This window comes from Pseudopodoces humilis, chromosome 5, assembly GCF_049639895.1.
Source record: "Pseudopodoces humilis isolate 2021_Gansu_Grassland_sample_001 chromosome 5, ASM4963989v1, whole genome shotgun sequence".
Classification (NCBI taxonomy): domain Eukaryota; kingdom Metazoa; phylum Chordata; class Aves; order Passeriformes; family Paridae; genus Pseudopodoces; species Pseudopodoces humilis.
In genome coordinates, this window is record NC_142204.1 from 1,107,136 (window position 1) to 1,122,016 (window position 14,881).

The 14,881-nt window shown below is 45.6% G+C and overlaps 1 protein-coding gene across 3 annotated transcripts in view; it reads right to left on the minus strand.

Annotated features, from left to right (window-relative positions):
• CACNA2D4 (calcium voltage-gated channel auxiliary subunit alpha2delta 4) overlaps positions 1–14,881 on the minus strand; it is a 122,290-nt gene that overhangs the window by 50,355 nt on the left and 57,054 nt on the right. For all 3 annotated transcript variants that reach the window (XM_088055303.1, XM_088055302.1, XM_088055304.1), the window contains exon 27: positions 14,026–14,106. In XM_088055303.1, the coding sequence (XP_087911429.1) occupies positions 14,026–14,106 (81 nt within the window). The remainder of the gene's footprint in view (positions 1–14,025; positions 14,107–14,881) is intronic.

Here is a 14,881-nt window from a genome sequence, read left to right on the forward strand (position 1 = left end):
GTGAGTCAGGGGGAGGCTCTAGGGCTAAACACACAGTCAGTGAAGGTGAGACCCTAGATCTAGAAACACATGCAGAATGCTCCAGGGACACAGCCAGACAAGGGTGATTGTGTAACAAGGATAAGATACTATGGCAATCAGCTCATTACATAAAAGTAGAAAGGGCCAAATTAATCCCTAGTGTAAGAACGCAGGAGCCAATGCAGTTATATTCAGGGCAAATTTGATTCCAAAAGCTTTTTTTTTTTTTTAATTAGAACATAATGTAACAAGTAGGGAGCTATGGGTTCCTACATCTCCAGATTCCTGACCCTCTTGAGCAAGGTTATTTCGAAATGGATGGAAATTGCTGTCTAATCCTATTGCACCCCCAAGTACACAAGCTGTTACTCCTAGAGCTAAAAGAGTCTCTCCACCAGCTGTTCCCTGGCTAGGTCTATCACACACAGCTAAGAAGTTTAAATTCCCCACTTGGCCACTTTCAGTGCTAAGAGAACACAATTCATCACACTCCCCTGCTGTAAGAATAAGCTCATCCTGACTCACATGGAACCGCCAAGGATGTTAAACCCCACCATGAGCAAACTCTTGTGCCGCCCTACTCACCCTGCTCAGTCACCCTGCTGTGCTCAGTCTGATCTTCAGAGAGAAACTGGGAGCAGAACCCAGCTACTCTTAATCCTCTCCCAGCTGAGGCATCTGTTCTGCTGAAGAGCTATGTGCTGCAGGAGAATCACCATTGCTGTTTAATAGCACAGTGTCTATGACACATAATTTAATCTAATTTTGCCAGGTAGGTAGAGGAGCGCACACAGATACTACTCAGCAGTTCACATAATACCAGAAACACAGAGCAGAAAAAAAAAAGCAAAGCCAACACACTCATCTGATGACTCTAGGCTTTTTCAGTTCATGAAGTATCTGGGAGCAGGCTGCGATTTTTTGCAATTTGATTTATTATAATTTGATTACTATTTGATATTGACCAATGTAATTGTCCTGCTTACATACCTACTCATGCACACACGTAACACCCTATATAATAACTGTGTCATTCTGTACATATAACAGGTAAAATATGTAAAATAGGATTCCTCCTCAGTATCTTGTCCATCAGCAGCACACTGTGCTGGTTCGAAGAGTGCTTGCTAGCATTGATTGCAAGCACGGGCCAGAGGGTCAGCATCTATCCCCAGACCAGATAAATGTGAGTCCTAGCATGGGATTTCTGAGGGTCAAAAAGACTTCCCTCCCAGAATAATGGGCAATACAACAAGCATTCACCAATGAAGGCAGTTACAGAATGAAATGTGAGTAAATAACCATTTCCTGTGTCATTCTGGGGTGCTCTCCCCATCTGTCACAGCCCTGGAAACCTGAGGACAAGGCAGCATCCTCACAGCCCTTCTCCCTTTAGACAATGGGGAAAAAGCACCCAACAAGGGCCAGATCTGTCTTTCCCACAGTTCTGCTGTGCTGCAGCCAGGCAGAGGCCATGTGCAGGGCACCTGGAGCCAAGGAGAAAGCAAATGATGATGCTAATAATAACTCTGCCTCGCGTGGAGCTTCTGGGCCAGGACAACAACGTGCCGCTCTTTGCTTGCTGCTCCAGGCAGAGATTTGCCCCTTCACATTTGCTTCTTCCAAGTCCTGACTTGGGAATAAACTTGTTTGTTAGCACAGCTGCAGAAAATCAACTCGGAAAGGGCACTGCAGGAGTGAGGAATGCAGGTATTTCATTTGAGGGAATACACACAGACGATACCCTGCGATATTCAACCAGCTCCAGGGAAATATGCAGAGTAACAACAATGCTTTGCATTTCTATAGTGCTTGCCTTTGGCAGCTCTCTGGGAGCTTGCAAACATTAATGAATTCACAGAGGCAGAGATTCAGAGAATATAAAGGCCAGAAGGGACTTTAGATCATCCAGTCTGACCTTCTGTGTATCGCACGCTACTTGGAAATTGTGTGGAAAAGAACCACAAGCATTATTTGGGGGTGGCAGAAAATGCCTTCCTGTGAAAGGCTGAAAGAGCTCAATCTGTTTAGCTTATGAAACAGAAATTAGAAAAGCTATCCTGTAGAAAGACCAACAGTGAGTATTTACATGCAGCTAAGTTGAACCTTCCAGAAAGGCATCTACCTTAGATTTGAAAAACACTCAAGAAAAGAAAGGGAAAAATATTGTTTCCCTTGGTATCTTCTGGCAATGCCTATTCATGCTCATTGTTAGCATTCATGCTTACTAACTCATTTGAATCTGTTTGGTTTTTCTGTCACAGTTTTTGTTGTCCTCTCCCCTAGATTTAAAAAAATAAACCTTCATTAACCAGCAGCTCTGTCTGTGGAGGCACTTTATACTCTAAATCAAATAATCTCTCAGTCTTCTTTTAATAAGCAGACTGAGTTCATTAAGTCTTTCACTGAAAGCATTTTCTCACCTCTGGAACAACACTGGAGTCTATTGTCACACTGCTTCCAGCTTTTTTTCCTCATTTTAGAAGCATTCTCTTCATCCACCAGTATCTGTCTCTATATTGTAGGCATTACATGATTTTTGCCACTTTTCTCTACTCCTTCCCACCAAAGAATGTGTCCCTGTACTCTCACTAGGCTGTGTGAACATGGTTCCTGCTTTAAAGATGGACGCAAATGGAAATGTTAGGACAAAACCCTAACAAGTAATTTTGAGGGAGGCAGATTATGGGTAAATGGTTCTGATCCTACCTTTACAGCAGTATAAATTCAGTGCATTTTAAACGTGAACCTCCAGATTTATACAATTCTTGGCAAGAGAAAAATCTTGCAGCCTCATATGGTTATTTTTCACATATCTCTCACTGGACATAAATGTCTTGTCCCCAGTTATTCTTTCTCTCTCCCTGTTATTTTTGTCTTCTTGTGACTGATCATCCCCTGTTCAATGAGTGCCTCTGACCAGCTGCTTCTCAGATTCTGCCTGCTCTGCTCTACTCAGCTGTCACAAAACACAGCAGCCCCCACATCCCCATCTGCTTTTTAAGGGTTTGTTATCGTAAGCAGGGCTTTTTCTACTCACTGTCCTCTGCTTTGCAAAACCCAGAGCAACCAAGAGAAGCCACCACAATGTCAAAGGCTGAGAGGGGGGTTTAGGTCAGCCCTAGCTTCTGGCCTCCCAGGTGCTGTGCTGGGTTTTCAGCTGCATTAACAAGCTTATTTTTATTCAGTCATGACTAAAATCATGGACTGTGGGAGCTACAGGGTAAGAATGCCCTGCCTTGTGCCCAAGGGGAATGCTGCAGTGAATGGAAGCTCCCTACATGGTTACCTTGTGCTGGGAAGGGAAGGGAGGGGAGGGGAAGGGAAGGGAAGGGAAGGGAAGGGAAGGGAAGGGAAGGGAAGGGAAGGGAAGGGAAGGGAAGGGAAGGGAAGGGAAGGGAAGGGAAGGGAAGGGAAGGGAAGGGAAAGGAAAGGGAAGGGAAAGGGAAGGGAAGGGAAGGGAAGGGAAGGGAAGGGAAGGGAAGGGAAGGGAAGGGAAGGGAAGGGAAGGGAAGGGAAGGGAAGGGAAGGGAAGGGAAGGGAAGGGAAGGGAAGGGAAGGGAAGGGAAGGGAAGGGAAGGGACTTCAGTTGTTCCCTGTTAGCATTACAGGCTAACAGAGTCTCAGCTCCTTCTATTCAAGGCACCACCACTTTCTTACACACTTTTCAAGCTCCAGCTTAAATCTGTTGTCTTTATACCTCAGATTCTGGGTAAAGCTGCATTACTCTAACAGATAGAAACCCATTTCTAGTTCTGTATTTTGCTGGCCTGTCTGTACTACACTAACTCCATCCAACTGTGTGCTTTAGTTTAAATATGTCCTCAAAGATGCATTCACTACAGCAATCCTATCTGCTTTGTCCTTGGTTGCATGTGGATAAACAAGCTGGCTGCTCTCAGGTTCCTCTCACAAAGTCAGGCTTCCCTTTCCTCTCATCATCTGCCCAGCCTGTCTGCTTCTGTCTCAGCCTGTATTCCTTGGCCAAAACTGTAACACAGACTAAAGGAGAGGTCTCACAGGGCTTTGGGTGGGAGCATCCATGTATTTTCCCACTGGGAACCCACCTCCCTAAGCACTAGAACAGCATTTGCTTTGTCCACAACTGCATCACCCTGTGACTCACCATCATGCCACCATCACCTAACACAGAGGAACCCAGCATCTTCTTCCTGAGCTCCCTCAGGATATGTTTACTACTAAGTCCATCCAGCAATGTTCTCAGGACAGCTCTTGGCAGAAAACAACAGTTCCCTGAATTTAATGTGGGCATCAGGGAGCAATGCAGCTTTCACTGATGATCCATACTGAGGATCCTCACTGAGACTTGACAAAACTGGCTCAACAGTTCCCAGAAGACAAGGACTGCCTCCAGTCCTGCTAGCTGTGCTCTCTGCCAGATCTCTCAGAGTTCCCAGCTCACAGAAGATTTCTATTATTAGTTGTCAAGCATATGACCTTGTCTGTCGTACTACTGAAATTCATTCTGTTTCTGGCACTCCTGCCAAGGTCAAATAAGGCTTCCTCTACAATATCCTGGTCTTCCCTGTACTAGCAATGCCTTCTAGTGTTGAATCATCAGGATACTCCCTCACCCTCCCCAGCTATCTGAGACAGGGGCTCAGGTTAATATTAGCAAGGCTGATGGGTGGCCAGGGTGAGGGTAACAGGTAACATTTTTCTGGACTCTGATAGGTGATCTTGCTGCTGCTGTCTTCCCAGATCAACTTCTCCCTCCCTGCCCCTCACAACTCCTCTGCCTCACTTCATCTTTCCCAGCCTAGCTGTTTCTTATGTGGCACATATCAATGCTTCACTGAAGTACAGAGATGAGACCTTTGAAATTTCTTTTGCCTTCCAGGAAAGCAATCACCCAAAAGAAAGATGTTGGCTCAGTTGGCTTGGTGTTATCCAGAACTGATAAACTCATATTGCCTGACTCTCTTTTCCCCTAACTGCCTGGTAATAATTATGCTTTCCTTGAAGATCTCCTCTAAACTGCTACAAACGTTGCAGAGGTCACGCTTAAAAGTCTGAGACTGACAAACTTATTTCTCATCCTTCTTTAATCCCAACTGCTGAATTTTCACTTTTGCAGACTGCATGGTGTCACTGCTGTGTGCAGAGTTGAAAAAAGCCCTTTGCTCTGCGTGTTTCCACATGCCAGCTCTCCCAGGGCCAGAAAGCACCCAGCACTGTGAGTGCACTAATCAGCTTGAGCTGCTTATTCACAGCATTCAGCTTGTTTCTTTCCCCAAGGATGTTATTTCTGTCCTTATCAATAACTTGGGCACTGAGTCTTCTTTGGTTTTCACTCAGACTATGGACTCCTTAGCCCAGCTTCATTCTTATTGACCAGAAGTGGCCCTACTTCTTCTTCTTTTTTTTTATATCCCCCAAATTGCTGAAGAATATTATGCTGTTTGTTTTAGCCTCCTTTGCAAGTTTAGCTCAGCTTGATATGTAAGCAATCCTCACTTTATCCCTACAGTTCTGACCTGTAAGGGAGGGCAGGGCAGGACAGGGCTGGGCAGGGCAGCCCTCTTTGCTGTCTGCCTTTTCTCTGTTCCACACAGTCTCTTTGCAAAGCCAGCTTAAGCAGCTGCCTGTCATCACAGACAGATGGAGGGCAAGAGAATCAGGATCCTCTCAGAAATGGGGGCTTCACACTGTCCCCAAAAGCCCAACTGCTCCCTCCCCACACTCCAGAATTTGCACTGCTGCCTGTGAAAGCAGTGCCACAAGTCAGCAGCAGAACACCCTGCACACACTGGGCAGCAGAGGGTAGAGGTGCCATGGAACCAGAATTATCTGTGATCCTGTGAGTGGGGTTTCTGTGTCCCACTGAGAGAAAGGAAGAGAAGAAAAAGGTCTTGTGAAGGGAAAGGGATGGCAGTCAGTATCCCATTACAAAGGCTTTTGGCAGGGAGATTTGAGCCTTAGGTGTTAGGTAAGGCAGGAGAAAAAGAATTCAGGATGAGTTTGGTGGCTAAAAGAGTGTATCTTAGGAGGAGGCTGGAGGTGTACTCAGATCTGCTAAGTTCCTGTGGTTCTCACCCTGCAAAACTTGTCGGCTTCTGCCTTGGCTGAATTTAAGCTAAACCATCACACAAGACATTTTCCTATAACCTCCTCTGCTGTGACATTTACCACCTTCATCCTCACATCTACAGACTGCTCATGTGATCCTTTTCAGCATCTTCTCACGTGGCTTTTCTCCTCTGCTGACCTGTGGGTGCTAATACAGCTCAGGACATCAGCTATACCTGTGCTAAGGCTACAGACAACAGCATTTTACCCCATGTACTCTGGATAAAAGACATGGGGCAGGGGGGATGGACAGGTAATGAGCTGGCCTTGCATTCACACAGAGTTTTAGGTGGTGTCAGGGGTGTCAGTGCCACTGGCTTGGCAGTGTGTGGATCTTCCCACAGCTTCAAATGGAAGCTCCTGCACCATTCATGACCCTCAATACCCAGTGCTTATTGACAGCCCCTGGGTAAAACTCCATGGCCACAGGGATCAGTCCTGTACCTACCTGGAAAACACCACAGACAGGAGGAAGTGCAAATTGCTGTGTGGTCACGAGTGCCTGTGCACACAGGGAGCCCAGGGATCTCCCAACACACTGCAGAGCAGCTGTTTAGGTATGCACATACACACTAGCAGGCACAAATCACCTCACACATCATTTATCTACGCATCCAAAGCGCTCCCACGAGCAGCCCTGGGCGGGGATGCGGGGCCCTGCAGGTGCTGGGTAGGCAGGAGTTAATGGGAGAGAGGCTGGGAAGGAAATTAAAAGAAAAAAAAAAAGTTGAAAGACCGACACGTGGTTCTTCTCCTACCACATCTGTGAATCCTGGAGCGCAAGAGTAATTGTCTGCAATGAGTCAGAGCAAAAGGCACAAGGTAATGGTTGCTATGGCAACCCGCGCACTGCTCTAATTCGGCTCAGAATTAAAATGATATCAAATAATTTGCAAGCAAAGGCAACATGGCAAAGGCGCTGGGTGCCAATCTAAAAAATCCAGCTATATGCAAGTCTCTCCTGAGTCACTGTCAAGGGCTCTTTTTGCTTCAAGAGTGACAACCACGGCAATCAGAGGAGCTGTAGATGGATAACCTCTGGTGAGAAGATTTCTGCTAGGCACAGGCAAGAACGGCCTCCTGGGCTGGAGCTCCCACCTGGAACAGGCTGAGGACATCCTGGGACAGATGCCTCACCAGACCCCAAATGGGAAAAAGTCATTACTTGCCATTTTTTGTTGGGGTGCCACTGAGAAAATTCCCTGGAAGGGCTGGTGAGGGCAGGGCCTGGGCACAGGAACCTACCCACAGGCTGTGTGATGGGTAAAGCACGTCCTGCACGGGCTGAGGGCGGCAGGGCTCGCTCCCTTAGAGCTTTTTTCCTGGTAAGTGCTGCAGTGTACAGTCAGGCACTCAGCAGAGACTATGAAGAAATATTTATTTACTCTACAGAATTGGCTATTGGCTTCGGTTTCCCCCAGACAAGGGCTCATCCCAAGGCAATAACCAATGTCTGCACACACAGGGGGTAGGCATGGTCCCCATGCTGAACATCTTACAGCCTGTGCAGACAGCACAAACACCATGGAAGAAAAGGAAATTGCTGAGGTCTAGCCAGGGTGAGCAGAATGCTAAGAAAGATGCTTGACACGACTATTTTTAGTATTCTTTGAGGTCAAAATAGACTTGTTCCTCTTGTCCCCAGTTCCTGTCTATGCATGGAGACATCTATCTGGAGTTCTGCAGGCAGATGTTGCTCTCTCTGCCTGTTCACTGACCTGGCTGGAGGATAATCAGCTCTGAAAAGGGAACCATGTGGCCCCAGCACTGATGCCAAATCCTGACAAAAGTCAAAGTTTGTAAGACCAGAGCCAGAGCAAAGTAACACAACCACCTCAGTTTTGTCTGGCTCATGGAACAGCTTGTGTGTGCCCCAGAAACACCCCAAGAAGCAGCCTGGGTGCTTGCAGGTGTCCCCCAAGGCTCAGTGTATAAGCAGAATGCAATGGGTGGCAGGCAGGCAGAGGGGGGGATGAAGAGTGCAAGAGACACTGGTTTTGGCACACTCACGTGTCACGGGGACACCGTGACATCAGAGGCCAGCCAAGTGTGTACCCACTGCTAACAGCCTCCAGACAGATGTCCTGAGAGGTGGAGAAGGCACAGCTGCTGGCAGCACTAAAATCAGCAGCATTTCTGCTTTATGAGTGCCCCTAACACTTTCCATGACTCATTCCCAGGGCACAGCCCGTTCAGATGTCCCTGATTTTGTCGGATCAAATGGATGGGGGAGAAACTGCTCGGGCTTTGGGGATTGCCAGAAGGGGCTGGCATCAGGCAGACCAGGCAAACCAGACCATTTCACATGGGCTGAAAATGAGTTGTCTTCCTTCTTTTTATCCACCCTACCACTGCATGCCAGGGGGAGACCACGATTTCCATAAAGGCACCTGGTGATGCCTCAGAGACTCACAGAAGTCTCTGCAGTGAGACAACTTTTTTGGCACAAAAAAAAGAGGGACAGCATTCCTTCTGAACACTGCAGCACATATTCAAGAGATCAGCTGCCCTCATATTTTATATGGGTATCTTAATGCTGCTTTCTGAGCCAGCCTAGTGAAATAATTTTAATTCTCCAGTTTATATGCAGCTATTTCCATGGAAAAGGTGCTTATGCTATTAGAGCTTATTTCCGTGTATTTTAACAGCTTCTACTGATGCTACTGTCACTTTCCAGAGAGAAGGTTGAAATGTTTTATCCATCCAAGCAACAAAACTGTAGGAATACAGAATTGTGTGCAGATTAGCTTGAAAAGATGCCACAGCAACAATCCTGCTGAAAAAGCCACCTGCACCTCCTGTTCCTGCTTGCTGGTAGCAGGCAGCAGGTAGCCAAAATTGGAGACCAAGGATGAGATGGAGAGAGATCAAGTTGGCCAGGAATTGCTTTTCAAATGAAGAGGCTGCATTTTCCATCAGAGGCTGCATTTTAACCAGAGGTAAAATGGCAAAATTACTCCCCATTACCTACTTCCCAGACTGATTGATTTCAAATTATTTTGAAAAAAAAAAAAAAAAATCAAATTTTTTTTTTAAACTCTGCTCCTGCTGTGAGTATAGAGCTTTTCTGAAAATACTGGGCTTGATAACTCAGTGTCCCAAAACTCTGTCTTTAAAACAGAGACAACATTTCTCTTCCCCTGGTTTGAGCTTGCCTAGGGTTCTCCCCAAATACATCTGCATGAATTGCTGGTGTCATGGGACAATGATTTCACTGTGGTCCAATATCTGCTGGTAAGAACAGCTACTTCCAATATCAACAGAAGAGTGTTGTATAAAATAAATCTGCATCTCCCAAGTGCCCATTTGGCTTGTTTTTCTTGGGCACCATGTGCATGCCCCACTGTGTGCTTGCCATCCCTGCCACATGACAGGGAACCTAACCCTACCTGTCCCTGTGGGGACTGGCAGCCAGCTGACAGCCCCACAAGTCAAACAGCCAGAAGGTCAGGCAATGAAAGAGACGTCACCCACAAGCCAAAGTGACAGCTGAACTCCTGCACAGATTCCAGCGGTTTCACTGAGACTTTAAATCACCAAAAGCTTCTGTCAGCAACCCCATGTGATTTCTGCCTTGCAGCCTGAGGAGCAGAAAGCCCCAGGCTAGTGACTCACGGGAGGGAGCAGATGACAGTGCTATCTGGGGCAGGACATGGCTTGGGGAGAATGCCATCACCATTCCTTAGTTCTCATTTCCAGTTAGTGCGCGTGAAAGGTACTGGGCTGACATCCCAGGAGAATAGCTGCCTTCTAATTAATTATAATTAATCATCCAGGCATTACTTAATGTTTGCATAGTGCTTTGAAGTGCCAAAGCACAATATATCAGGTAGATAATATTCACTCCAAGAAACAGGTATAATCAAGCCAGGGCTGCCTGTGTGGCTTCCCACCAAAGAGAGCACACCAACTCAGCTCACACGAGTGGACCCTGCCTTAGCTCCACCATGTCCTTCAAGAAATCTGTGTGTACCCTGAACCCTTTGTGCACCCCTCCCAGGCCCGTGGGGGAAGGAGAAGGACGGATGAAAAGGGGTGAGATAGGGCAGGGCAAAGGGCACTTCCTTTCCCTCCTGCTTTTTTGGCCACCTCTTCACCTGGAGCATGGATCAGCATCTCTAATGGCAAGAGCAGCAGCTTGGACTCCCCCTCAAACTCATTCTGGGATTTTCCACTGAGCTGAGACAGTCTGAAGTGGGAGGAAGGAGGCCCCTATGCTTCCCCATCCACCCCTTCCCTCAGCCCTCCAGACTGCAGCTCTCTCTAATGCCATCTGACTGCTCCCTCACTCCCTGACAGCAGCCAGACCTGTGTCATCTTCCTGGACATTTGATTTTACCAGTTTGCCTTACTCTGCCCTGGCTGGGGACTGCCATTCATCTGCCAGAAGAAAAGGGGCCCAATGCTCCCTGTCACTGGCATTCTCCCTGTGGGGGCACTGAGGATGCTCCCTCCCCATGAGCATGGCTGTAAATCCTGGAGCTTAATTTTTCACTGCATGCATAGTGAACATTTCAAAGTGCTTACAAATCCCCTCAAGCACCATCAAGTCAAACAAGTGACGGTAATGATCAGTGGCAGAATGACAGGCCGGTTCATACCGCTTGTTCTTTTATAGGGGCACTCAAAAAAGTCTCAGTTGTTCCCCTTTTACAGAACTGTGACTGCATTTATTTACAAATTACAAGACTACCTAGATATTTGGCTTTCTGGGAGCCTGTGCTGGGTACCAAACTTCTGGTAGTATCATAACTAAGTTACCATGGTATCAATCCCGGTAAGGGCTGATGCTATCAGAATGACAATGACAACAATCTGCATCCCATTCTGCTCTGATTGCCTCTTGTGTGCCTCCACACTCCCTCCCCTTCCTTCACCCCTCTCCTGTACCCAGGATGGTGTTGCAGCTCTGCTCAGCATCATTTCTGCTGCAGCCCCTCACAGTCCCCCTGAATCAGGATTTAGTCATTCAGGATAATTATATTACTGTGAGGCGAAATAAAGTGAGATCTATGTCCTTACTCTCTAAGCTGACTTCCTCAAGAAAAAATATTTCAATTGGCAGTGTGACCACTATTGCCCTTTTTAAAAAAATTACAATTAGTATGAAAAATTCAGATGATGAATATTGTCACTACTGGAAACAAAGCAAATGGTAATACAGCACTTTTTTCTTCCCTGAACTGCCTCCCCAAACGTGGTGTAAACTTTCACCCAAGTCAGGACATGGAACCTACCTCAGCAAAGCCTTGTACTCCTGCTGAAATCAGTGGAGGCTACAGCTGGGGACATGAAGAACTTTGGAGCCATTGGGTGACAGTGTTTGCCCTGATGCTATCATTTAGCCCATCCATGCCATGGATCAGAGATGGGCTGTTTTCATCAAAGCATAAGAAACCAGGAATGAAGAACACCCACCATGTGTGAGAGTAGCAGAAGATGCTTGTGGTCAGGTCACCTAATATACCTGCTAGAGACAGGGACCCCTTGTTCTTTAAGTAACAAAAGCAAATGAAAATTCATTTCTATGTCTCAACTTCCATGGTTGCCAGTGAGAAAACTGGTTCTGCATCATTTCCAAAAATGACAGATTTTTCACCTTATTGTTATTGTTCTAACATGATTTATTTCCCTGTCCTCTGCTGTTTCCTCCACCCTCTGCAAAGGATCCTGCCCCTTCACAGCATGTCCACACAGACAGCATTCAGCATAACTGAGTGGGTGGAAATCTCCACAGGGGTTGTGGAAAGTGCTGCTGACAGAAGAGAAATGGCTCTGTCAGGGCCAGATCCTCCTGCCACTTGCTCAGTGCTTCCACCGAGAGGTTTCCTTCCTTGTATTTATGCTGAGTGCCAGATTGTCCTGGTTTCAGCTAGGGCAGAGTTAATTTCTTCTCAGTGGCTGTTAGGTGCTGTGTTTTGAATTCATAATGAGAATGTTTTGGTTTTTTGTTAAGTGTTTATCCTAAGCCAAGGGCTTTTTTCCTTGTCTCATGCTCTGCCAGTGAGGAGGTGAAAAAAGGAAACTGGGAGGGATCACAGCTTGGACAGGTGACCTGAACTGACCAAAGGGGCATTCTACACCTCAGAACACCATGGCCAGAAACTGGGGGGAGCTACCTGAAAGAGGGACCAGTCTGGGTTTGGGAAGAGAGGTCTGGCATGGGTCAGTGGGTGGTGAGCAATTCTATCTTGCATTGCTTGTTTTTTCCATTTTATTATTATTTTTATCATCATTTAGCATAATTTTTGAATATTACTTAATTTTCAATTATTAAACTGTTCTTATCTCAAACTGCAAGTTTTACTTTGAGTCTCCTTCCCAATCCACTGGGGTGGAGGGGTGAGAGGGAGGTTGGGTGAGCAGCTGTGTAGTGCTTAATTTCCAGCTGGGCTTGAACCACAAAACAGATGAATTGCTTGTGTGCCTCTGGTCAGGAAAGGGAAGGAAAAAGATCATGAAAAAAACCCCTATTTTTTAAAAAAATGTTCTTTTCTCCTCTCAAATTGATGCTAAGAAAAATGCTTCAGTGCTGTACAGATGCCCTTGGTGTGGTTTCAATGCTCTTTCATTTTCTGCTGGGTATAACAGGGTCAGCGGGTATCAGTTTTGGGAGCAGTTTCTGTCATCCAAGCACCTATTAATGTGAACTTTACTGAAAACCTCTCTGTTCACAGGTGTCTCTGGGCAGACTTCACAATAATTTTCTGGCTTTGGGCATAAGAGTGAAATGTTATATTTCATAACACTTCCTTATAAGCACTTTCTCAATGCCCAGGTGATGATGAAAGTATCACTGTCAGCTAGAACTTACTGAAATCCTGGAAATTAAGGAATGCTTCATCAGATGAAGTTAAATTGCTATAGTTTTACTGACTAGTAGTACTGTAGAACATTCCCTGTCTCTTACCCAGCCTAGGAAAATGCAGTGGCAGACTCTGGGACCTGAAGATATCTGCTGTATGGCCTTCTCTCTACAGGGTGCTCCTGTAACAAAGTTGTTTGGTGTCTGTTCTATCAGCCATTCTTTCCACAAAGCAAGGCTCCATCAACCATTATTTCCCAAGAAATATTGCTCCACCAACCATTCTTTTCCAAGAAGCTTTGCATCACAGCATATAATTAGCCCATCACCTGTCCCATCAGCCTCTTCAGTCACTGTTTCCAGGTCTAAAACAATTTCCACGGAGCCACATCTTCTCTTACCCCAATACTCCTGTGCTGAGTGGTTAAGTTGGATATGGTGCCAGGGTTACTGATAGTGCTTGTTTGTTTTGTTAAATGGCTGCTCTGTTTTGTTTCTGAGTCCAATGTACTTCCATAAAGGCTGAAGGAATTAGTACAGAAAATGATAAATCTTCAAAAGCTTTGGGGTTCTGCTGGAAATAATGTGCTGCATGAATTTTCCAAAAGAAGCTGCAGTCTAGTGAAGGTCTGCCAAAAGCAGTTTAAAGCTCATATACAACAATAAGCTTGGCAATCTATAGGTCCGAGTTGGAGTTCTAGCAACATGGCCATTTCACCAGCAGAAGTTATTTTTCATTTGAGGTAACAATAAAGACCCATAAACATGATGCTGTTCCACAGCCAATTTTGCTGTGGAACACTGCCAAGTTTTAAACCTGCATGGACTTCCCAGCCTACTCCTGCTCCAGAGAAAGAGTCTCAATCCACAAATTCAGCAGCACTGGAGATGGGAAGCTTCCATTCAAACAGCCCATTTCCCTCCCAGAAGCCTGTCAGCCATTCAGTACCTGTTCCATTATTCTCTGTTTAGCCTAGTTCTCAATACCACAAGCTATTGTGGCTGCTGTCACTTCCCCTGAATGACAAGCTAACAGCTCTCAGCTCCCACACTCGATGTGAGATGAAGCCATTTCATTCAAGATAAAAAGAGGAACCAGGAGGTCCTACCTGCAGCAATTCCCATCTTCCCGTCCACAGACACAGACACGGCCGTGCTCACTGTCACCACTTTTGGCAGGCCACCCCCCTCTGTCAAGACACAAAGACAGCAGGTTTGGTTAGCTTACCCCCCAGAGAGGAATCAAATGCAGCAGGAGCAGCTTGCCCACACATTTTCCCATCCAGGACAGTGTGTACATATGCCTCAACTCTGAAACATCCCAGAATTTCGAGGGCTGCATCTTTCCAGACAGCCTAATGGGCTGTGAGTAGATTTTATTTTCCTCTTCTCTATAACTCATGATAAAAGTGGCATCCTCAGCATAAAGGAAGTGTCTAAGGCTGGATGGGGGTGGTTTGAGCAACCTTGTCTCGTGGAAGACATCCCTGCCCACAGCAAGGGGTGTGGGACTAAGTGACTTTTAAGGTCCCTTTACTATTTGTTGTTGTGGGATTGCGTTTTTTTTTTTTTAGGGCTGTGTTTTTTTGGGATACTTTTTTTATGAGGAGTTTTCTTTATCTTGGTTTTGTTTTAGGAAAGATTTTTTTAAGGTTTTTTTGGTTGGGTTTTTTTGTGTTTATTCATATATAATTAAAAGATTTGGTAATTTTTTTTGACTTTTTGTTTAACTCACTATAGCTTGGTTTAAGTTGATTTTAATAGCTCAAAATGGTTTCAAAATATGCAGTTCTTTTGTTTTTTATATTTATTTTTATTTTTACTCGACTATAGACATGTAAATTATTTTTCTTAGTGACTTAATGACTTATTACTTGTGTGTTGTATTGTGATATTTTTTATCTAATTATTTATTATTACTTAAACCTTTTAAAGAAGAAGATGAAGAAGAAAGAAGGAAAAGAT